At 41.8% G+C, this 24960-nt stretch overlaps 2 protein-coding genes across 2 annotated transcripts in view; one reads left to right on the top strand and one right to left on the bottom strand.

The window, feature by feature from the left end:
- Positions 1-14604, top strand: part of LTO1 (LTO1 maturation factor of ABCE1) — a 23477-nt gene extending 8873 nt beyond the window's left edge. Inside the window, exon 5 of the mRNA XM_062607287.1 lies at positions 14482-14604. Coding sequence (XP_062463271.1) covers positions 14482-14511 — 30 coding nt within the window. The 3' untranslated portion in view covers positions 14512-14604. The remainder of the gene's footprint in view (positions 1-14481) is intronic.
- CCND1 (cyclin D1) lies at positions 7146-24960 on the bottom strand. The gene is made up of 6 exons (XM_062607283.1): positions 24814-24960; positions 23521-23898; positions 21719-21934; positions 20953-21112; positions 15916-16064; positions 7146-10601 (listed from the first exon to the last, which is right to left on the bottom strand). The coding sequence occupies exons 2-6, from the start codon at positions 23716-23718 to the stop codon at positions 10446-10448; spliced, it is 879 nt and encodes a 292-aa protein (XP_062463267.1). The 5' UTR covers positions 23719-23898; positions 24814-24960; the 3' UTR covers positions 7146-10445.

The following is a 24960-nucleotide window of genomic DNA, read 5'->3' as shown; positions in this document are numbered from 1 at the left end:
CAAGTAACCATGATTCTCATTTTAGTCTGCCAGAGTTGGTTTTTTTAAATGGCTAAAGTTATGACAGTACACATTACCACACAAATGTATATATCACCAGAGAAAATGGAGGTCTGGGAGATGTGAAATGAGTTCAGCAATTTCCCAGTTGCGTATTTTGGTGTCTAGTACAACATATAAAGGCCAGGTAGAGCAATCTGGTACTGAAGTGTTTCAGTGTGTCCCAGTGTTTGGAGTTGTAGAAGCAGCTCACTTCCTGTTGCTGTTAATATTAACAAAGCTTTGTGCTTCATTTTGAAAGCAGTCTTCTAAGTATATAAATCCATGCACTCAGACTTGAAAAGTAATGGTTTCTGTAGCAGAGACAAGAAGAGATCTTGGAGCTCTTGGATTCTTTGGGATTGTCTAGACTACACTATGCAGTGGGGTAATATCTGTGCTAAAATTAAACCTATCTTAATGCAGCAGAAAGAGTATCCCTATGTTAATAGGGATACTATTAGCCAAAGTACGGATATAGGTAATGTACAATGCTGTTAAATATCCAGTTAGTTCACTTGTAGCGAACTTGAATCTCTCTTTGGCATCACACTGTGAATATTCTTACATTAATCACAAGAGTATTTATTCCCCAAGTGTAATCATTACATACTTGCAGCATTTTTCATCCTGAAGTTCAAGTACTGTGCAACTTCTGAAAACACAGATAGCTCTACCAAATGATGTAATACTGTGTGGAAGGAATCGCAATCACTAAGATTATCCAAAACATAGCCAACATAGGAGACTTTGGAAGTCTTTATTAAGACAAAGTATTAAGTCCCCCTTCAAAGGTAATCAGCTATAGTAAGTGCCAGTTGATTCTCAAGGGACTTGCTATGCAGTTTTTTAATTTTTCTAGTATTATTAATTGTTCTTTTTAGTTATTATATTCCGTATCAACATGTAATTGACCAGTAATACAGTACTCTGTGTACCTGGTTTTGGCATGGCAAAATTGCCTACAGATTTCTGAATAAGAAACAGGATACAGCTTTGCCTTAAAAAAAGTTAGAAGGATTGATTGTAGTCATGCCGAATTTGGATGGGTGGCATCTGAAATAATGGCACACTGACTGAATGGATTTAATTGATGCTTGTTTATAATAAAATCAGTGTTTATTTTAGCAAAATGCTTAGGCAGAAACGTTGATTATTCAGTTCTCATCCCAGCTCTGCACTAGATGGAATCAACATCAGTATTTGTTACTTTCTTTCATTTTTTTTTATTTTATTGTTTAGCAGCATATTTTGCTGCTTTATCTTGACATAATAGTAATTACAATTCTTAACATTTAGCATCTTCAGTATTCTGAACAACACTGCATGGTATCTTTCTTGATAGTAGGAACTATGAGTCAGCAGTCCTTTAATTTTTTTAGTTGCAGCTATTGTTCCAGCAGCAAGCTTTACTTCTATTGTCCACTGTTTGTCCAGCTCATGTTTACTGGACTGTGGGAACGGATTAGGGTTTCATGGCTTTTTTTTCCTTCTTGCATAAACATTTGATCAAAGACATTCCTTGGATGACAAAACACTGTATACTGTGTCACACAGTCCTGACCAGACTGCATGCACAGTAGTTTAAAAACACATGCCTACATTGTTCTCTAAACTGGCTTCGTTTTTTTTTTTCTCTTTTCAATGTATGTGCAGACATTGAAGTTTTGAGACCCTTTTGCCTTTCACACATACAGAGGTTATTGTTAATAAGCACTTAATGGTTTCTGAAATCCAAGTAAAACCCCAAATTATTATTTGAAACTAAGAACTGATAGAATAGAATGTCACTTTGGAACAGAGCTGGAGGTTACATCTTCAGTGTATTTGCTTCTTGAGGAAACCTTGGTCATGGTGCAGTTAGTCAAGTGCACTGTAAACCTAAAACTGCATGGACTTTGGGCACCATTTTATGTGTCACATCCAGAACACCTGAATAAAACGGAGAATGATTTGAGCATAGTTTAGGAGTTCATAAACCTGCTTCACCATAGGTAGCTTGTTAGAACCACATGTTGAGATGAGGATCTGGCTCATGATGTTGTATGTCTTGCTCTTCTTTTAAGTTTTACGCAGTGAAATGAGGTCAAGTTCACAAAAATCCAGTAGCATCTTAATTTCTCAAAGTCCTGAGAAAGAAACAAATTGTGTTATGGGAAAAATGTGGAGAAGACTGTTCAAGGAGCTTTGGCTTGTGATTTGCTTGAAATTCTCCTTCAGCAGAAACATAGGAGAAGTGGAAGGAGATCCCTGAAGGCACTTTAAGCAGGTTTACAAGGAGGGCTGTATTTAGGTAGATTAGAAGGTTGTTTTGAGGATGAGAGCACCTTTGTCTTTCCACAAACATGAGGCTTTGCATATACTTGACTCTGCACCTCTGTTGAGTACTATCATGCACAAGTGAAGAAAGGTGACGTCTTTCACTTACATTGAAAAGGTATTGTCCATAAGAAAGGAACCTTCCTGATCCTTTGCAGTCCAAGGGTCTCCATAAAAAGGGAAACCTGAATTAATATGTAGCTGGTAGATTTGTTGTCTCAAAGGAACGAAGTGGTCATAGTGAATGACAGAAATAGCTATTGAGTCAAAACTATGAAATAAATGCGTTATGTTTGCAAGAAATAATGTTTACTTTTGAGTAAATAATTGCTGATGCCTTCTGGAAATCTTGGGCAGTGTTATTCCTGTGCATACAAAAAGAACATGGCTATATATAACAATATACATTTCCTGAAGATGTTGTTTTCGTATTTAAAGCAGCCAAATGTAAAGAACTATGGCCTGCAGGTGTTCGAAGAGCAAAAAGCTCTTAAAAAATAATACCCTGTATTCAAACAAACTATAGTGATAAAATCTAATAAAAGGAGAACTAAAACATCAAAAAGCTCAATTGTCCGTTTCAGACAGTTTGCCATCAGAGTAGTGACTTGGGACACTGGGTCACTTGTTCTATGCTGGCTCAAGTGCATTGTTGTAATGCTCTAGTGGTAGTTTAGCCATCCTTGTTAAATAACTTGCCCATCTCAACCCAGTTCCTTGAAGACTGGTGCTTAAGTTACAGATAACATCCTTATGGTGGGTTGCATGTTAGCTGTCATAGGAGACCAGGCTTTTAATGGAATATACCTTGATGGTGGATTAAGACAAGTGTCACAGCATGCTCGGGTGGGATGGATGGAGTAACAAAACCACACCATTTGGCAACATATAATCTAAAATTGATTAATTTAGCAGGTTGGAAATGGTGAGTGGATACCAATTTACATTCTGTAATCCACACACTAAATGCACAAGTCAAAGCCCTAGACCTTAGTCCCATGAACCCAGGAGGACTCTTGATCCGACTAGTCAGCATGTCAGGTCCTGTCCTGTGCATGTGGTGTTGTTTTGATTAGTGACATCGTTTAGTGGTGGCCTTGGCAGTGCTGGGGGGAACAGTTGGATTTGATGATCTTAAAGGTCTTTTCTGACCCAGTTGATTCTGTGGTTCTATGATTATATTAGATACCTGTACCTGGAGCTCTCTCCAACCCTGAGGGTAGCACCCTTTTAACCAATTACTGCTTTATATATTTACAAGCAGTCCCAGGCCGTTCTCTTTTTTTACATATCCAAGGCCAGTTACTGGTGGGGAGGAGGTTCCTATTGCCCTGTGTTCACCCACTCCAAATGTGTTATGGAGTGTGAATTTAGCAACAGTTGCCTAATGAGGTTCTTTACTTCTTTGTTTCCCAGTTCATGCCACATTAGCCAGAGCTGACCAGATGTAGTCAAGGTCTTACTTGACCAGGCAGTCTTTAACTTTCAGATAGGCTTCACCCCTTGACAGACATGTTGGCAGGGAAGATTGTATTGTGACTGGCCACTAACATGGGAGAGGACAGACTGGTATTCTGCTTTTGAGATGGATCACTACATGGGGGTTTTATTTTAATTGAAATAAACACTAATTGTTGTAGTTCTTCAGTGATATTATTACAAAGAAGTAACATAAGCTGTAATTAAAGTGAGAGATGAAAACCACACGAATTTTTTTTTTTTCATTCTGTGTTAGAGGGAAGACATCTAACAGCTACTAAACACAGCCTCCTGTGTCCAGAAACGCAATTCGAGACAAGTAAAAAGCTGCTTTAACCTTTGTCTGTGTGTGTTTGGTAGTGACTGTTTCCTAAAAGCTTGGGGCTGTTCTGTGAAGGAATGGATGCTCTGAAGACCACATTAAAAACATCTTCAGGAGTTTAGTAGAAGTGGTGGTATGTACCCCAGGAGCAGATCTGTTTGCCACACACTGTGAATGGTTGTCCTGCATCAACAGGGCCCCTGCAGAGTAAAGATATGCTGCCCGTGTTCCTTATTCCTCCTTTGCTGTAAGCACAGTTTTTCTGCTAGTAATACCCTCTTTAGGTAAGAATCCTCAAGAAAAAGATAGCTGTGAATCCTCAGTGACTTCCCTGAAAAATGAGACATTTTAATATATGGTCTTCATGCAGGCATAAAGTATGACAGATCTAAGTGAGGTTCTGCAGATGCTGATAGGATCAAGAACCTATTTCCATTTTCCCTCTTAAATGGCTATCACATTAACGAAACAAAAGGGTAACTTGTGCCTTGCTCCTAAATTTGTGCTTCTTGACCTTAAAGAACAAAATGAGAAGTCTACCAAGTCTCACATTATGAGTGCAATCCAGGTGACTAATTTGCAGCCCCTTTCTTATTGTCTGATTGGAATATTGGGTGGAACTCAGTCAAAAGCCGTATGTGAATCCATGTTTGCCATGCCAATACAATTGCTATTATCAGTTACATTTGTGGGATCGTAAAAATACCATGTTTGTCTAAAGAGATACATTTCTCATAAAATGATGCTGGCAGGAATTCATTAAAATGTCATCATTTGCAGCTTTACTGCATTTGTCCCATTGTAGCTTTTCAGTGACGTTGCCAGGAATCTTTACCAGAGTATCTAACCCACATGCCTGGGTCATTCTTATAACTTCTTTGAAATAATAGCTCAAAGCTTCACTTTCTCCTCTATCTTCTAGAGTTTTCTATCACTTAAAATGCCAGATACACTTGACTGTAAGTGGGTTCCAAGTTTTTGCATTTAACAGATCTTATTCTTTTTATTTTAATAAAGAGTATGTGAATTGAAGTGTTCAGAAAGGTCCAAGCTTGTTGGAATTCAGCAATGGAATTGAGGAGGTTTTGGGGAGGGCTTTCTGAGGTTTTTCTGTGCACACATCTCAATCTGATGTAAGAAAAGACGGTAGTTTTCCCTTTAATAAGCTACAATATAGCCTAGCTGAACATGCGTATTTTTTTACAGCCTACAGTAAATTGGTTTTTTTTTTGCTGCATTCTTGTCTTCCTGCCCTTTGCAATGTAATACTGGCATAGTTCACTCAACATTCAAATTTAGTAGTTGCATTTAGAGATGATGTTTGGGACACAGAAAATGTAAATAACGGAGGTGACTATGTGGGCTTAAACCTTCTGAACTCACAGAACACTTCAGTTGCTTTAATGGAGTTTATAAAATGGATAAGAAAGGCAAGACCCATTTAGTATGTTCAACAAAATGCAGGTTTAAATTTCTCACTGAATCATACTGGTTTTTATCAGCAAAATGTTTTTTGTCCTAAATGGACAAAACCCTCAATTTTCAAGCATTTAAAATCAGAAGAGTTAGCCATCAGTGATACAGAAGTGAGCCCTTTTTTTTGTCTTCTTTGAAATAGGCTGAAATTTTGCAGAAAACTGATAAAGGATCTGTGTGGAAAAAATTAGTTGGTTTTGACAGGGTCCAGTTCAAGCTTTGGCGTGATCTGTATTTAAAATTACTTCGAATATAGTTCAGATCATCTTTCAGTGCTATACAGGTCTTCCTCAGTGGCCTACCAGTATAATTTGCCCGTATTGAGGCACTTTACCCCTTTTGAATGGAAAAAAAAGCAGCTTCCACTACGTACTGGTATTACTTTACTTAGCCAATCTGTGATTTCACAGCAGGCCGCATTTTTCAGGTTTCTGTCTGAAATGACTGGGAACTGTCAGTCTAATAAAAGTTCAGCCAGGATTCTTCTGATGCAGGTGGTTTCTCATCTATTGGTAACTGCACTGAGACTTATTTTCCACTGGGCTGTGATTAACATTAGGTGTTAGCTCAAGAGTTTCATTTCCTTTTGTGTACTTACTGCAAAGAATGTGAAGTTTAGTCAGTGGGAAACTCAGAAGGCAGATACTAGATTACTAATTTTTCTTAGGGCACACAACATTTGATGCTTTGCATAGATTTTTGGTGTTTTTTAAGGCAGAAATACAGGGTAAATAGTCAAATCCATAGGTTATAAGCCTGACCATCTCTACTAAGTATAAGCTGTTTCTGCTGTGTCCTGCTTTGGTAATAATTGATAATTGATAATCCCCAGTTTTCAGAGATATTTTGGAATGTGAATAGAGATGGGTTATTTTTCAGTGACATGGTTTAGTGGTGGACTTGGCAGTGCTGGGGGAATGGTTGGACTTGATGATCTTAAAGGTCTTTCCAACCTGGTTGATTCTATGATTTTATACATTAATTTCTGCCCTTCTAGGTCCATTTCTTCTTTATGTATTTTTAGTAGGGTTTTACATTTTCAGGCTTATTCCCTGTTATCTTAGTCATAAAACAGCAAGATACAAAAGCTGTGCATGAGGAGAAGGGATAGAAAAGGCAGGTTAACCTCACTGCTGCAATCTTCTGTAAAGGTATCTAAGACACAAAACCTTATGCTGTTAAATAAATGCAAATAAGTATTCTGTATTATCCTACACCTACTCTATTTTACCTTTTAGTGACAAGAACCACCAAGTGCTATTTTACTTTATGTTTAAAATAAAGTCTTCAGCAAAAACATCACTGTGACAAGCAGTCAGCTACCCATGGCCAAAAACCCCTGTGGTTTCCTAAAATAACAAAAGGTCTTCAGCATTGCAACTATTAAAGCATAGAGTCAAAACCAAAGAATGTCACGTGGTTTACTCACTGCATCAGGTGGTTACTGCCTTTCAGCATTCGTGAAGGCAATGTAAAAGTAAAATAAATTAATAAAAATAAAAAGCCATCATTGGGTTTTACCAATTTTATTTCTAGATTTTAGGTTTTTTCCACTGGAAACTTGTCTGTTTTAGGTCTGTTGGTGAAAATGTGCATTTCAGACCAGTGATGCCAATAAGTACAATATAAAAATGTACAAATCTGAATTGCTTGCTTACTACAGATTGTTATAATAATGTGACAAATAAAGCATCTCTGTTGGCGCATGAACCCACTTAATCTGGATTTGGCCTTTTAGTACATACAATATTTTATTAAAGAAGTTTGCAGTACACACTGCCACTCAGTGTAACATGTAATTATAACCAACAAGCACTAACTCAATAATCATGTTTGGTTCAGAGACACAGAGATGCCACAAACAGAAGTGTTTCATGAGGTAAGCAGTTAGAAATGTTCCTGAAATTTGGACAGAATGTATCCAGTCCTCCTGGGTCCTGCGACTGCTAGTAGCATTGCAATGCTTTATTTATGCACTATGTAGGATCTTAACTGCATTTGCCTCAGAATGAGTTCTAATTCTGTTTTGGTTTAGCAGCATACAGGCAACAGCTAGATTATTCTTCAGCATACAACTCTGTTAGCTGGCTTATTTATGAGATTTACAGGCCTTTTAAATTAGCATTACACTATAATTAAAAAAAAAAATAACAACAAAAACAAAACCCTAGTATATCATAACAGATTAAACACAATACTTAAGAGTTCCAGAAGATAACCTGTCATACCAAATGATGTGTTCCAACTGCTGGGAAACCACATCAGGTGGCATCCAAGAGTTACATTATAATGCACCTTTCATATATCAATGTGGCTAATAACACAGCTTCAAACTACTATAATAAAACCCAGGTCAGACAAAAAGAATCCAGCTTTATAAAATGCATTAAAACAACATGACATTACTTGATGTTCTGAAATGTCTGCTGGTTTTAAGTTAACGCAACCTAGTTGCAAATTGCGAGACCCATTCGATGCATTTCCGTCTGCAGTAGAACTATGAGGCACTGTGTACAAACATTAAAACCTGGTCTAGACATGGTTAACTGAAGTATGAGGTATTGTGAAACAGGAACCTTTTTTGGAATAGAGCAGTAATCACATTAAGTAAAAATTGATCACATAAAAAACCTACCAAAAAAAAGTGATGTCAATAATATAATTTTCTATGAGAAAATTAAAACCTATAACATGGCAGTATATGACATTGTATAACAAAAAAAAACCAAACTGATCCACAGAATAGCAGCAAAACACAATGACAATGATACAGAAAAGCAATGTTAATTTTTTTTTTTTCAAACCATGCTGGGAATTTATCCATAGCAGCTCAATAAAAATGGAGCATCCACTCCTTTTTTTTTTTGTTTGTTTTAATGTTTAAGGGGTTTTTTTTTCCTTTTTTTTTTTTTTTCCTTTTTTTTGTCATTTTGTTGGGTTGTTTTCTTACAATCAACACCTTAGCGGCAGTTTTCTCACATACATTTCACCATCACATTCTCCTCGAGCATCAACTTCAACAGCTATGTCCACGTCCCTTCAGCTACTTTCTAAAATAATAATAAAATGATACATAGCCCAAGATGTGCAAATTTTCTATTTGTAGCTAAATAAAAAGGGGCATATATACTGGAGTAAAAACCTTCTTTCAAGTACTCCAATTCTCATATCTCTTGACTATGGCGTTTTGTTGTGTGGTTAGACTGCTTTTGAACATGGATAGGAAGGGGCCGAGCAGACTGCTTTGTTTTGGGTTTGCGCTTTGAAGCATGTCCTTTCTTCTTTAATAAGCTCTGTTAAAACTGCAAAGTCAAGGGGAGAAAGATTCTTTCAAAAACAAAAAGGGGCGATTGCATTAATTTACAAATCATACTGGCCTTAATGAACATCCTCTGCAATAAATATTCTTCTTTTTAGCGTTAATTATAAATTATATATTTTAGTGTTTAAAAACCTTCAGCTGTAAAACATCTAGTGACAGTCCTTAAAACTATGTGTCCTATATGTGAACCTTTAAGGCCCCCTAATTTTATAAAGATGAGTTGGCACCAAAGGATTCTAAACTTCAACTTTTCTATAGAAAAGGATAGGAAGATATCTCCTGGCAATTTGTGAATGCAATTTCTCTTACTGGAACACAACCTTCAGAAAGAAAATATCACCTCTCCTCTAACACCATAGTTAAATGCACTTGCTTTGCAATTCCAAGTTTGCGAACAAGCACTTATATATTTCCAAACCATTCCATTAAAAAAAGAAAAAAAATATTTCCCACACAATAAAAGAATTTCCTATATCTAATGGACTGAAAGTGCTTTGAATGGAATGGGTTTAGAATATTACAAACAAACAACAAAATAAAAGACTGAACTGTGGATTGAACCTGAACATCAATAGGCTGAGTATCTGTGGGGTCAGACCAGCATTTTTACATAGGTAACTACAAAAATAGGAAATTACAAAAATAGAATATATTATGTCACTATTTCGGTTTCTCTTACTCTCTAGAGTACTGTATGAGTAGTACATTGGCCTTTTCCAACAATGCTAAGCTGGAACCCTATAAATGCCTTATGCACAGGCAATCCACAGGCACTAAAAAAAAAAAAAGATTAACATAAAACAATGCTGCATACTACCATATACTAACTTATGGGTTATGTGAACCATTTGTAAGGTGAAGAGGATGATAAAAAAAAAAACAACCTAAGGAAATAAACATTTACAAATGAATCATAAAGTGACTAAATGCATAAGCAAGCAAGATACAGAAAAGCCTAGAACTGCGTTAAAGCTATGTTTTTTAAAGAAAAAAAAAAGTGTTTCATTTACTATCAGAGAAGAAAAAAAAAAACAACCCTCTTCTACTTTAAAAATGGTTGGCTGGTTTGTTTTATATGTAAGAAATCAAATCTAATACCTCCCCTGGAGACATTTTGTGTGTTAATGCCTATTTTTACAACATACAGACAAGAACACTTTAATATAAAAACTAGTTGATTATTATTGTATAAAATCCTCTATTTTTGTAGCACAAACCCCTGTGGGTAATGCGAATACTATTTTTTTTCTTTTTTTTTTTTTTTTAAAGACAGTTTTGGGGGTATTTTTTGTTTATTTGTTTGTTTGAAGTCACAGATGGAAGGGAGACAGAGCAAGAAAAAATATAACAAGACTGATTTTCCCTTCTGGTATAAAAATGTCCTGAAGAAAAGGGTTTCTGGGGGGGGGAGATCCTGATGCTGATTCCTTCTCAGATGCCCTTTCTTTGTCTGCTTTTTCTGGCCAAGCAAACCCTTTAGAAGTCCTCTTAAATGTTCACATCTCGCACATCAGTAGGTGTGCAGGAAAGGTCTGCTTCATCCTCTACAGTCTTTGTTTCTGAAGATACGTTGTGCTGCTGTGCCTGACGTAGACTGGATTCAAGGAGGGACTCAATCTGTTCTTGGCAGGCTCGTAAACAATCCTACAGAAGATTAAATGGAAGCAGAAAAAGATCCAGAGTCCTTTAGAAAAACAGTAAGATCACAGAACAAATACCGTTTCTTGAAAAAGCAAGAGAAACATATCCCAAGTTATCTGGGAGGGCAGCAGACTGAAAGGAGTCTGTGAAGAACAAGATTAGCAAAAGGACTGGGCAAGCCACCCATTTTCTGCAGGACGCTAGCCTGGATCTTCATCAACTAACTCTTGCCCTCTCTTATTTAATGGCCTAGGCAAGCATCTCCATACACGGTCCTCTGCCCTTCTGTTGTTAGTCTCAACCACTGGTCTACAGCTGAATGTTTTGCATGCTCCACTAGTGACACATGTAGTAACTAACCCAGGCAGGACCGTGCCTGCACTGCTAACACAGCAGTCCTGTAAAGGCCCATTCATAGTATCTTTTACCTCACTGGTTTTTATACCTTTTGAAAAAAGGGGAACAGTCTGACTGGACAGCAGTGTGAATCAATCAAAATTAAATGAGTAGCACTGCAAAGACATGAGACTGAGCTGGGCCACAGAAACATTTCTGCAGTACAGTCTATTAGAAGTGATGGTCATAAACAGTGAATTTTCCAGGCTGAGTTCTGAAAATACAAAGTTCTTACCTAGAGGTTCTAAGAAATACATGTATTTAGATATACATGCCCACCAAAGTTGCCTGCCAACTGCTGCTGTGTCCAGTAGTGGGCAGCTCAAGCTAGCAACCTGATTTCTAACTCAGAAAGCGTCTGAACCCAAAAACATCCTGGACTGTTCAACCCCAGACTGGGGAAATTTATCAGAAGCATCACTAAACACACCTTCCTAACCATGCATTACAAAGTGCTGCCAAGCTTTCAGTTTGCTACTGCATTCACCTTGAAATCTCAGCCAGGGTGAGGTCTCCTTCCCTTGCTTCACAAGCATTTTCTCTGAACAGAATGTACCCACAGTCTTAATGAGTGTTCGGGAGGGTCCAAGACCCTCGCCACTCACACAGACATCAGTGTGAATTAAAAGCATACAGAATCAGGACAAGCACTAAGGTGGGAAAAAGCAACTTCCCCCAGGCATTAAGTAATACCATGAGTATTTATACCCAATTCTACTTAACAATCCACAGCAGTTACAATTGGAGAAGGCCTGTTAGCTCAACCTATCGCAACCTTCTGCAAGTTCTGGTTGCATTCTTCAGAGCCGTGCACATCCGTTGCAATGACAAGGAAATGGTGCCTTAAATAGGCAAATCACAAGACCTTTTGCCAGAATGCCTTCAGCATGCTGTTTACTTCTGTCTTTGTAACAAACATCATGAGCTTTTTCCCAACAAATTTAGCTCTGTGTATTAAGGACTTCGAAGTTTCCTTTCAGGATTGCCTTTTCTGCTTTAACCTATGACTTGTGTTAGCCCTTGCAGTGAACCCAGTCTTCCATGATAAATTGCCGTCAAAAGTGTTAGGATGTGCATGACTGAGAATGAATGTTGTTTTCCTGAGAGGGTGACCTGCCTGCTGTTTTCTTTATTTCGCAGTTTCAATTCTGCCTTCATTCAGAGGCTTCTTGTGTGATCTACCAGCTTTTCACTGATTCCACTACCACAGAAATCTCCCCTGCCACCAATAGGGGCACATGGCATTTGGGGTAAAATAAGATTAGAAACCCAAGCGAACAATTCTCTGCAAGTCCTTTCTGAGAGAGGGAGGTTAATCCTACCTCTAAGCAGATCAGACCATCCGTTACAGCTCACTGAAAACACATAACCTGTGACCTTTTCTGGTTTAAACCCTAGTGTAATATTTCCTCTTGACAGAGACACAGAGTGTTTTAAATGACAAAAAGAAACGCCTCATATCCTAAAGCCATCATGCCTTTGGCTCCTACATACCTCTGGCCTTCACAATAAGATCTCCATGAAGTCCTTTCCCCCCTTCTCAAGGTATGACGGATCAATCCTGACTGTAAAGCTCCTCCTTGCATGTCCTGTACCACACACCTCAGTCACACTTGGAATCAGACGTATTAAATAGTACAGGAGGTTTACGTATTCTGGGGTTTACAGATCGAGGCACTTTCAAGGGTAATTCTGTTTTAACAAGGTGGCATGTTCAGCGTTCCAAATTGAAAGCCAATTTATATATTCAGAGCAACACCTACGCCTGTAGGCTTTTTTTTGGAGGGGAAGGGGGCATGTATTGTTTGGTGGGGGTTTTGTGTTTGGATGGGTTTTTTTAATCTTAACCATTTGTATATAGTGTGTTTGAGCTCTGAAAACTGAAACCATTCAAAAGCATTTCTAGAAATTATTCTCCCTCTGGATTCCAGTCGTGGATAATTACTCAAGACTGTGTAACTTAAAGGTATTTTTTTACCTTCCTTTTTTTTTTTTTCCTGTGAGATTCTCAGAGTACAGCATGTTGGAAATGTAGTATTTTAAAACATAATTCTACAATTATTTTGTTTTAGGCACTTCTGTTCATTTCTTATTCAGATGACTAGATATCTTACAGTCCGTTCCAACCCCAACCATTCTATGATTCTATGATGAATAGTTTGACTATAGGAATGTATTAGAGCTAGCAAAAACAGCAGAAAAATATAAATTCCCTGTGAACAGTCTCACCAAAGCTTTTTTGCATTCTCAGTACTTCTGAACACTGGAAAGCAAATCCAAACCTTGTGAATTACTCTGGTAACTTCTCCCAACAACTTTTCTACTTCGCTACCCAAATTCTCAATGCCCACAGTTTGTTCAAAGTCATAAACCCTTCCTGGATTAATTAAACTCCCCTGTGAAAAATAAGGAGGCTTACTAGCTTAACTGATGTGGTCAAATACCTTTAACGCACACAGAAGCCATGATCAGACTCCAGGGCCAGATAGTAAAGGAAACAAACAACAACAACAAAGGAGCTGCTTGGTAATCCTTTGTTACTCCCTGACCTGCTCTGGAAACAAGCACATGGTTGAAGGTGCCTCTGAGTAGAGGCAGGCAGGAGACGAATTCCAGCGTACTAACAGACAGCATGGAAACCCAATCTAATCTAGTTTAGTAAATTTCTGGCCTGGAAATGAATGTCAGGTAAAATTTAATCTCTTTGGATGATGGGGTCAAGAACAGAATGATGGAAGACAGCCCAAGACTTCTAATTGTGATTATCTGACTTCTAATTACCCCTGATCAAAGGCAAAATGGGAAACTGGACTCCTACCAACATAAACATGAACCATAAAGGAATTCCAATCAAGTGATACTCATTTTACTTCAGATTCTGCTGTCTTTGAAACTAAAGGTAAAAAAAAGTGTAATTTCACAACATGAAATCCAGCTGCCTTAGCTAACACATAATCAGAGAGAATGTTAGCCATCTTATAATGCATGCCTTTAATATTTCACGACAGTTCAATATAAAGCCTCTTAGTTTGCACAAGGAGAACCATCACAATAGAGTAACAAACTTCATCTACATGCTACTGAAGTAAAATAATGGGAATAGCATTTGATACCATGGATTACACAGGCACATCTTATGGAAAATTCTCTATTCAGGCAACTCATGCTATGTGTGAAACCAAGCAGATTTCTCTGTTCAAAGCCATGGTAGTTAAAGAAGCTGTTCCCTTATTCAGTTACAAGCACAGTGATACATACATATCTTTTAATGATGCTTATTTTCTGTAGCAATCTATAAAAACACTTCTAACTCCATCTGCTGTTACACATTTGGCTATGGAAGACGGAGGTGAGTTACTTCCTTTTCATGCTGTTAACTTTAAGTTCGGGTTATACAGATTGTGGCCTTGCAATGAGTGGACAATGAAGAGAAAAAATAATAAATTCTCATTTCTTGCTAAAAATACTTTGTTTTCTTTTAAAAGAGCTCTGTCGTCAACTAAGTCAAGCCACATAAGGACACGCTGTTTTTCTCCAAGATGTGAGAGAATCTACTTCAATGCTCTGAATCAGGAATGATTAAAGAAAATTATTTGAATTGATACTGTCAGGACAGATAGTGAGCCTAGCATTTTTCCTCAGTACCTGCTTTAGATATCTGGTGCTGGACAGTAGCCAACCATACATTGAAATATCTACAGACTGACTAGAAGCATTATGCATTACACATATAATACCAAACAGAGCAACGTTTTATTGCAGCATTTGCAGTTCTTACAGTATTTTAATATTTCAGCACTGCATCCATATTACTTTAGCTGCAGTAAGATAAATGGCAAAAATAACACCCTCAATACCGAGGCACTGTTAAGGTGATCAATCTCAATATGCTGAGAAATCATGTTTGTCAGCAACTGTTTCATACTTTCTATCAAAAGTTAAATATTCTTTTGTGAGTCATTAATTATTATTGATCTTTCTAGAAATCACTCAATCCTGTCAACAGAGTTATACAAACCTCATTTTGCAGTGTCTGGACTAGTACAGTTCTCTATGCATTCAGATTATTAACTTGTAAAATAATTGAAGAGCATCTCAAAGATTCTGCTGCTAACCACAGATTTGTCTTTATTTTGACTCATTGTCCAGTGCTTGGGAGACCTCACAAGAACCTTTTTAAAGCATCTATTTATTGGTCTTCCGCATTGTTACAAAACAAAGCTCAACTCTGCCCCAACTTCACACACCATTATGACATGGATCATTGACTTTAGGTCTTCCTTGTAGGCTCCCTTCCTGGCCCATTCACTCATGAAAGGTTTATTGCTCACTAGTTACTGATGTGCATCTCCTGGAAGCTGCAGGGCAAAACGAGTCCTGTGAGGACCATCTACCTTGTCAGAAAGTCGTGGGACAAGCCATTTGTTTCGAAAAAAGAATTCAATGCCAGCTACTGTGCAGGTCTAGCATATAATAAACCAAATTAGATCATTAGAACTCTTTCAAGAAGGGCTTTTTCACACCACTTGGCACAATAAAAGGCCTCAAGAATTGTCAAAGATAAGGTCAGAGATACCTCGAGGTCTCACTATTTCTCCTGGTCTTGCTTTCAAAGTTTTGTTTTACACAGACTCCTGGTTTAATTACCTGCAACCAAACCCAGCCTCTGCAATGTCCTAAATGCATACAGTTTTTTCTTTGCTTAGTCCTTTACACCTCTCTTACAAACATCTGAACTGGATATGACATTCCTATCAGTGAACCAGATTATTAATGGCTATAAATGACAGCTAAATAACTAGGATGGACACAAGAGAACATGTTCAACAATCTTGACTTTGATCAAGATTTATGTCAGATGCTACTATATTCATTCTTAAACTCTAAGGCAGGAGATCAACTGAGAGGAAGAATTACTTACCGGATCACATCTGATAACTTGTGATAGGAAGTGTGTGAGGCATTGATAGGAGAGGAAAGTGTTAGTGTTCCCCAGATGCAGGCCTTGCACTGCTGCTACCACACTGCCAGCTGCAATCATGGAAGGTGGGTTTGAAATAAATTTAATATCTGTATGGAGAAAAAAAAAAAAAAAAAGACTGAAATGATTGCTTTAGAAGCCTGCCCATACACATACACCCTGCTACCAGCAGGGCTTCAGCTGCCAAGTATTGCATCCAAGAAGGTAAGGAAAAGTGGGAGCAGAAAAGTGCCTCCCGCTCTAAACTGTTACAGGTCCAAACCTGTAAACACTTATCCACAAGAGCAACTGTACTTCAGCAAATAGCCCTTTCTAGCACTGAGCCTGGGAGGCCATTCATCACTCCAAGGGACTTTTATCATAAGCAGGGCCCCTGTTCTTCAAATGTTAAAATACTTTGCTCATGTGAATAATGCCACTACGGTCAGTGGCACTAGACATCCAAGAAAACCTGTTTGCATTTGTGCGTGATGGGATCTTAGGTGAACTCTAGTTAAGTGCTCAGGCCTTTTAAAACAGAAAACTTTGCACTGACAGTCAAAGGAATATAGCTTTAATGAAAAACATCCACAAAAAGGAAGAGAAAGACCGCTTAACCCTGTCAGGAGGCAGATAATCCATATTTAAGGTTTCATCTTCAAAATGCTTTGTCTCAAGCTAGTCTCTTGTCAGTGGCTGCCATCCATCCTGGCAACAGGGATTTAATGTAAATGTGGCATAACTAAGTGATGGGGGTCCCAAGAATTGGCAGACAATCAGTTACATTCTGATGTGACACCATGCTGACAAGAGGCTGGGCCCCCTTCCAGACTGCATTGCTGTAGGTCTCTCCACAAAGCCACTCCCATGATTCCTTAAGGGGCTACCTCTGCCATTTAGCATGTTTTTCATATGGGTTTCTGCTTTGCTTTGTTAGTTTGGTGTTGGTTGGTTGTTTTTTTTTAGTAAGAATAATTCACATTTTAATGCCAAGACTCCTTCTGACGAACATGAGTGCATTTCATCTGGGGCAGTGTACACCTTGGAGGAGAATCAGAAACAAAGGAGGCAAGTGGCACAAGTGAATGTCTAATTTTGAGGATGAAAAGGAAATGCCACATTGTACACCAGAACCTGAGACACATTCCTTCAGCTTTCATCAGGATACAGCTTCCTCTGGGTTGAAAAAATATAAACCGTCTGTCAAACCCTTGAATGAAATCAAAGGAACAGACAGCTTAGAGGGCTCAACAGTTTAAGCATTAAATCATGCATCTCCTTTATTATGATAAAATAACTTTTGTGTACATATTTTAACAGTGAAACTACAGATTTTGGGACTCCGTGAAAGTCCCCTTTCTGAAACTATTCAGATACCTCTGACACTCCATTGTAGCACTGACCAACACCTACCTTCAAAGGGGCATTTTACCCTGCATGCTGCAAACTTTCAAAATTAAACTGGTATGATGAACTGTCACCAAACTTATGAGATGCCCTGCCAGCAGAAAGGGAAACTTGATCTGAAATAGCCTCATTTGTGCTTGAAATGAATTTAATTTATCCTCTTTTCCTAATCTGTCCATTGCCAGGAGGATATTAAATAGACCCATCTTCTAGCAACCTTCCGTCACTCCCAAAAATCTAAGGAAGTCCAGACTACTTACTGACACTACACACATTGCAAAGCCAGTCCCCTCACTGAAATACAATACACAGTTGCAGGTAGGCCTCAGACATAAGGGATTTCAGTAGGCAAGCATGAATTCCACTAAGCTTGGGCTGCTCCTGTGGGTAGTAGGGTTGCAGAGTGTTCATGACACTTATTTACTGAGCTCCACAAACAGAACGTGACCAAAATGTGTCGGTTTAATCAGTCTGTCCTGACAGGATCCTGTTTATATTTGCATCCTTCTTTTAAATGGAGCAGTAAACAAGAACATGAATTCATAGTCACACCCTCATCCTTTCCAAGGTGGAAAAGTGATAATGAAGTTTAAATGACCAGTTTGTGTCTGTCCCTATAACCACTCCAGACAAGCAGCATGGACTGCCTTTTTGTTGCAGCTCAACAAGGAATTATTTGTGGCAGAGGCCACTAATTTCAGCATATTAATCAGGGGGCCCCTCTCGCCTGTAATTGGATGCCCCCAAGTGAAGAGTGTGGCATCATTGTCAGCCTTCATCGCCTCATCTTGCGCTATTGAACGCTCAGGAACAAGGGGGCTTCGGTGAGATGAATTAGACCTGACACAGCCACAATGGGGTAGGGGGCCCCATCAATTGAAGCACACATCCCCAGTAGCCTATCTGAGACTTCATCCAAAAAGAATAAACAACTTCAGCGTTGTTAAAAAGAGAGAGAGGGAGAGAGAGAGGAGGGGGAGGAGAGAGAAGAATGCCAGCCACCCTGAAGGGAGGACAAAGCAAGCATATAGGCACTGCAGTGCTTTAAGAAAAATTCCTAACAAGGCGAGTCACCCCTTTTCCTTTTTAAATGGAGCAGCAATTCCATCCGTCTGGAGAGCTGGGGGCTATGAATGAAAATCTTTTCATTGAGGCAAATCAAAACTGCGAACATAAATCACTTGCTGCAAGATGCAACAGGTTCCAACTGGTCACATACCTTGAGCCTTCCAATTTTATTAAGGCCAGCAAACAGGGGAATTGTAACACTTTCGTTTCAAAGGAGGGATCTTTCTTTCTCCATCCCAGAGGAGGAAAGCAACAACAATAATAATAGCAATAATAGTAGTATAAAAGGAACCTAGTATGTTTTGATAACCAGAGGAACATAATGAAATGCTGAAGCTCCAATATTTGTTGCCATTCATTGTTATGCTTGTGTAGAACTGCAGTTCTCCCTCAACACTGGTCTTAACTTGGGCCAAAAGAGGCCTGCTTCCTTTTGAGCTCTCCCTGCCTTCCTCCGCCATGCCAAAGCCCCATTCATTAAGCTCAATTATGTGTTAACTTCAAACAACCCCTGGTAATTTTTTTTCTTCTTCTTCCCTTTGCTTTTTTGCCCGAACCTACCACAGCACAAAGACATCCTTTGGTGAAAATGTTTTTTCTTTTTTTTTTTTTTCACAACTAAACCAAATTAAACAAATATACTTCTACCAGCCAGACAACTGAAGAGGGAGCTTAGAAGGAATTCCTCTTTAACTTCACCTTTCAGCATAACCTTCTCTTTCTGGAGCAAACACATATACGCACATCTAGCAACACTTCCATAACCTTCACCCTGTGAAGCCAACTTTCATTTTCTAAGCAAGCATTATTTTGCCAGCTCTTCTTAGGAGACCCTCTCATTTACAGCAGAGGACACAGGCTGAACTTCATGCAAAGTATATACTGTACTTGCCCCTGAGGCCACTTAAGTGAGTGTGTTTCTAGTGGACTTTGGATCGGGCCCCACAGCATCCAGGCAGTTTACAGTCCATCTAGGTTCATTTTGGCAAGGGGAAATACAACACAACCCAGTAATGGCAAAGCAAAGTCCAGGTGCTACTTAAGCCACAAGTGATCTTCACTAGCCAACAATGAAGCCATGGGGAAAGCAAAAGGCGCAAGAAAATCCCGACATCCAGAAAGGACAATAAAAACACAGAGCCTAGTGGTAGCCTTCTTGAGTGCTTTTTCCCCAGGCAATATCCGAGCTTCTGTAGGGAACTCAAGAGGGCCCCAGTTCTGTTGAGCTCAGCACTGTGGGGCTGTTTAAGAAGCTATGTAAAAATCCCAGAACATGGTTCTCATTTGCTGATCCATTCTCCAGCTGTGGTGTGTAGCAGTGTTAAATAAAGGCTCTGGATGTGCTTCCTAAAAGAAACATAACAACACCGACAGTAGATCAAAGTACTGGACTCTTAGCAAGTCTCTAACCTTTGAACTACTCTTGTTTTCATCCCTGTCATTGCCAGCAGAACAACCTAGGTTAAACATCCCCACAGCCAAAGGGGAGTCTGGGTAGCTGCTCTTTTTAGCTAACAGCAGAGGAAGCTTCAGTGGGATCTGGCACAGAGAGTTAGGTCTGATATTCCAAAAATGCCGTTGCTGTTAGTGTGAAGCTCTCTGAAGGCTGTGGTGCTCCCAACACCAAGTGTTATTCCAAGCAGTCTTAACTTACAGACTGCCTGCTGGGCTGGTGTTAGCCCCAAGATGAAGAGCAATGCCAGTGTTTATGTATTTCTTGTTTATAACTCAATCGTTCTATCTTTAGGCGTTGCAGTAGAGCTGATTCTGTGCAATAAAAACTTTTCTTCTGAGTGCCTGCAATCTTTCTTCCATCTTTTTATATACCAAATCTACCTCTGGAAAATAAAACTACGCGACATTAAGCCATGCCATTACACACATCCCACCGAGGTTATCAAGTGTGGATACCTCCCTACTCAGCATCTCTGGAGGCCTGCACATGGCTTCAGTGCAGCACGTGGTCAGCAGGGTGCAGACTGCAGTGGCTCAGTGCTGTGCCAGCAAAGCCTTAGTGCTGCATGGCCTTCCTCCAACCGACCAGCCACCAAGGAGGAGGACAGGAGGGCCAAGAGGCATCTTGAAGAGGGAAGTTTTACACCACCCCCCCACCCTCCCCTCCTCCATGTAGAGCTATTCACAAGCATAAAATCTCCCTCTGCTTTTAAAACTTCATCTTAAGAATAAACCTATGCAGGGAGTGATTCGCTGTGCAGCTCCCACACACAGAGGCAAAGGAATCCTGCCAGAACTCCACAGATAATCCACGGGGGGGGGGGGGACTTCCCTTGAGGGACGCCTCAATAGCAACATACACGGTGCTCAGAAGCCAAGTATCTTCTCGAAAGCAAACTTACCTCTGCAAAGTAATCCACGTTCTACAAGCAAAGGGCAATAACCGGGGCTTAAACTACCTCCCCACAGCTCACTTTTAGGTCACAGCTACAAGAAGCTGTACAAACCAGGGGGTAGGGTGCATGTTGGAGAAAGCAACATGGTTTGCTTAACTTGCAGGGCTCATACCTGTAGCGCACAGAGCCACAAAAGTCTGAGCATGTTTACGGATGATCTGCTTGGTGTCCTCTGCGAGAGGCATTTTAGTAAGGAAATGTTCAATGAAATCGTGGGGGGTCATTGCAGCCAGATTCCATTTCAGCTTATTCACCAGAAGCAGCTCCATTTGCTGCAAAGAAAAGAAGGAGGGATGAGGTGGGGAAGAAGAGGAAGGAGAAGAGGGGAAAACGTGGTTAGCTCTGCTCACACGCACCCGGCCGAGCATTACTCGCGGCTGGGCCCCGGCTCTAGGCCGAGCCCGCTTTCCCGGCGGCTGGGAGACAGCGGAATGGTTGGGGGAACGACGGGACTACGGCGGGACTGAGGGGAACCCATTGTGGGGAGCCCCTGCTCGGGCAGGGGGCGCAGGCGCTGGGGGGAGGGCACCAGGACGCTCCTGCCGCTGCAACACCGCGGGGCCGCCAGGGGGCGCCAGAGCTCCGCCCAGCCGCAGCCGGCCGGGGCCCGCGGCCGGGGAGCGCCGGGTCCGTCCCGATCCCCGTTCCGATCTCCATCCCGATCCCGGGCCTGGCCCCGCGCCCTTTAAGGGGCTACAGCTTCCGAGGGCGCGGGGAGCAGCTCCCGCCCACTGCCGGCAGCCCCGTTCCAGGGAGACCACCCTCTCCGGGGGCAGGGGGTTCCCAATCGGCGACTTCGATTTGGGTTTTTTTTACGTGTTTTTGTTTTATTATTTCCCTTTTTTTTTCTTTCCTGAGATGATTAAACGTGAAATTACCAGTAATTCGTCCGGCCTGATGGAATTATCTGTATAAATGCACAGTTTTTCCGCAGTCAGAGGAATAGTTTCCTTCATTTTTGAAGCCACAAACATGCAGGTAGCTCCGAGCAATTGCAACCGACTTTTCTTGAGGGGTTCAAACGACAAAAATCTGTCCAAATAATTCATAGCCAAGGGGAAAACCTCCTCTTCGCACTTCTGCTCCTCACAAACCTGGAAGGAGAGAGAGAAATCGTTTAGGAATAATTTTAATAGAGGCGAAGCAGGCTTCCCCTCCCCTCACCCCCCAGACTTTACAGGGCAAGGCTGAAGGAGATTAGAGGGGGGAATGCAGCTGGGGGGAAACGGGTAAAGAAGAGAGAAACAGAGGCATCAAAGAAAAAGTCACGAGTGACAAACTGGGGAGAAATGCGGCGTTAGAAATCCGCAGGCGATTCGTGGTATTATGAAAGGGAGGGGGGTGTCGAAGAGGGGAAGGTCTGTCCCCATATTTCCAACCCCTACAACCCAGTTTGAAAAAAGTAAGAAAAAGCAGCGGAAAACGCGGGAATGGGGTGCAGAGCCGGGCCCTGCTCCCCAGGAGTGACTTATTTCGCTTTTATTTTTGTCATCTGCTTTGCCGTTGTGCTGCTGATTTCCCCCCTCTCGGGTCGAGACACAAAGGTGGCGTCCAGCCTCATTTCCCCAGACGTCATCTTTTCAAAAAATATTTAAAAATATTTAAAAAATAATTCGAGCTCTCGAAAAAAGATGAAAATGAAGCGGCGGGGCTCCTTTACCGAGCCCCGGGGACGGGGTGCTGCTGGGGGGCTCCACGAAGCCCCGCCGAAGTGAAACCCACCGCCTCCCTCCCTCGCCCTGCAGCACAGCCGGGCGCGACATTTCCCAGCTCAAAGGCAGGGTGCTGCGCTTTCAAAAATTAATTAAAAATAGATCCCGGGCTCGCAGAGCTTCCGAAAAGGCACGAAAATGTAGCCCAGCTCCTAGGGCTCCCGAAGGGACACCCCTCGGGGGCCTCGCACCACAGGACGGGGTCTTTTCCAACTCGCTTTTCCCCTGCGACCCTGCAGCCCGGACGCCGCGGCACAAGCGTGTCTTTGAGGGGTGACTGCAGCTTCACAGCCGCTCTTCGTGCTGAACAAAGAAACTTTCACCCTGCAGCTCCCCCCAAAGCACCGCCGGAGCCCCTCGGCCGCTCCCGGTGCCCGCAGCCCCAGCGGGGTCCCCTGTCCCCGCTGTCCCCCGCAGCTCCCACTCTTGGCTCGGTCTCCCCCGAGACTTTCTTCGGGGTGAGGGTTGGGTTTCTTTTTCGATTAATAAACACTTTTGCTTTCCAAATAAAAGAACAAAGATGGCGCATAATACTGGCACGGACAGCCACTTGCATACGTGTACAAGGATATTAATTTAAAATAAAATATATCCCCCCCCCCCAATAAAAAGGAGCTGGCAAAAGGTCCCCCGGGGGCACCAAGGCCAGGGGTGCCGCAGGCCCGGCCGTTCCCGGCGATCCCCCACGCCGGGACTGCCTCTCCCCGACGGCTGGAAAAGGTCCCGGGGTACCCCCGACTCCCGGCCCGGTGTAGCGTGGAGTTAGGGGGGGCGTCCGCCGCTCCTCCGCGGCAGGGATAAAGAACCGGCAATAGCGGCCGCTCCGAAGCCGGGGAACTAATCGGGGGGGGGGGGGGGGGGGGATTAATGGTTATGGGGGTGAAGGCAAGGAGATGGGGGAGCAGCTCTCCGGTTTAATTCATCTGGGTGCCGAAGTTTGCAAAGGGAAATCCCCGCAAGATACAAACCTCTAACATCCAAGTGGCAACTATTTTCCTCATATATGGCAAGATTTCTTTCTGCACGCACTTGAAGTAGGAGACGGAGGGCGAGCAGGTCTCCTCCGCCTTCAGCATCGTCTGCAGCACCCTGTCATTGAGGAGGTTGGCATCGTGGTAGGCTCGTCGGATGGTCTCCACCTCGCAGCACAGCAGCTGATGTTCCATGGCCGCCTCCGTCGTCCCGAATCAGCTCTCTGCAGCAGGGCTGAGGCAGGCGCTCCTCGCTCGCTCTTCCCTTCCAGGAGCTCCCTTGGATGCTGCTTCTGCTACTGCCGCTACAGCCCTCTGGAGGCTGCAAAACTTTCTAACTTCCAACAAAACTCTAGTATGGTCCCCGTGACGTTACTGTTGTTAAGCAGAGATCAAAGCACGGGAGAGAATGAGAGAGCCAAAAGCAAGGGGCAGAGCCCTAAAGCCATCCCATGGGCTTCAAGTCCTCCCCCTTTGCTTCGCTTATAGCGAGCAGGGTTCGATGCAAATGAAGCGAGGGCTTGCTCGCTTCAAGGGCGAGGGAGAGGTGGGGGAAACCCAAATTGTCTCTTCAGTGTATCATGCATAACTTTAAAAACGGAGCGGGTTCTGCAGCGGGAGCCAGATGATGAATGGGGCCAGGCCACACACAGGCACGCAGGGATGTGGATACAAGGAGACCTGCTTAGGATATTACTGGGGGTACCAGGCAGGGGGAGCCGGGCAGCACCCTGTCCCTTATAGCCTATTATTATTATATTATTGTCATTGACACATACCTGCACGCTAACCTTAACTCCCAGCCTTAGCAGTTGATCTCAAGGGAAAAAGCTTGCTCCCGTTTCCTCAGCCCCTATTTTTTCCCAGCCTGGATGGTTTTGCTGCATGCCAGAATTGTAAAGGAATTATTGGGGTCTCCCCCTCCCCATTAAAATGATGCTTTTTCTTATCTTATTTTTTAAAGTCTTTTTCACTTTAAAGGTTTTATCCTGCATAAGGTGTACGCACAGAGGTGGCAGGGGATGGGGCACCAGCTGATCCCAGCAGGCCACACACAGCACCCAACCTCTACCACTGCTCAGAGAAAAGGCCCCATCAGAGCAGCAAAACGGTAGCCAGAGCTTCCTCTGGCCCCTGGAGGGAGATGAACCAAGGAGGGAAGGAGGGAGGGAGGTGCCAAGTAGCCACCAGAGCCTGCTGGGGCCTCATCCAACAACATGTCCACATGTGACATGCAAGAGCAGCACCCCGCCTTAAATAACTCCTGTTCCCCACCAGAGCTGCCCATACCTGGAAACACTTTGCTTTGCCTTGTTTCCAGTGAAACAATGAGTCTCTTCTGAACTCGTTACTTTCCAAGGGTCTGACAGGGGTCTGCGGAGGGATACTGGAGCTAAGGTCAATGCACCAAAGCATGGGAGAAACAACTTGTCCTAC

This window comes from Pezoporus occidentalis, unplaced genomic scaffold (genome assembly GCF_034315485.1).
Source record: "Pezoporus occidentalis ecotype Australia unplaced genomic scaffold, CSIRO_AGI_Poc_V1 ctg121, whole genome shotgun sequence".
Classification (NCBI taxonomy): Eukaryota; Metazoa; Chordata; class Aves; order Psittaciformes; family Psittacidae; genus Pezoporus; species Pezoporus occidentalis.
This window is presented reverse-complemented; position numbering and strand designations above follow the sequence as displayed.

Excerpts from the sequence above, each read along its gene's own strand:
- CCND1 (XM_062607283.1), bottom strand. The coding sequence starts at position 23,718 with ATGGAACATCAGCTGCTGTGCTGCGAGGTGGAGACCATCCGACGAGCC. Across the intron at positions 21,113-21,718 it reads TCAGGCCGGACGAATTACTG|CAAATGGAGCTGCTTCTGGT; the intron begins GTAATTTCACGT and ends TTTTCTTTGCAG. Across the intron at positions 16,065-20,952 it reads TGTGGCTCTGTGCGCTACAG|ATATTAAATTTATTTCAAAC; the intron begins GTATGAGCCCTG and ends TTCTCCATACAG.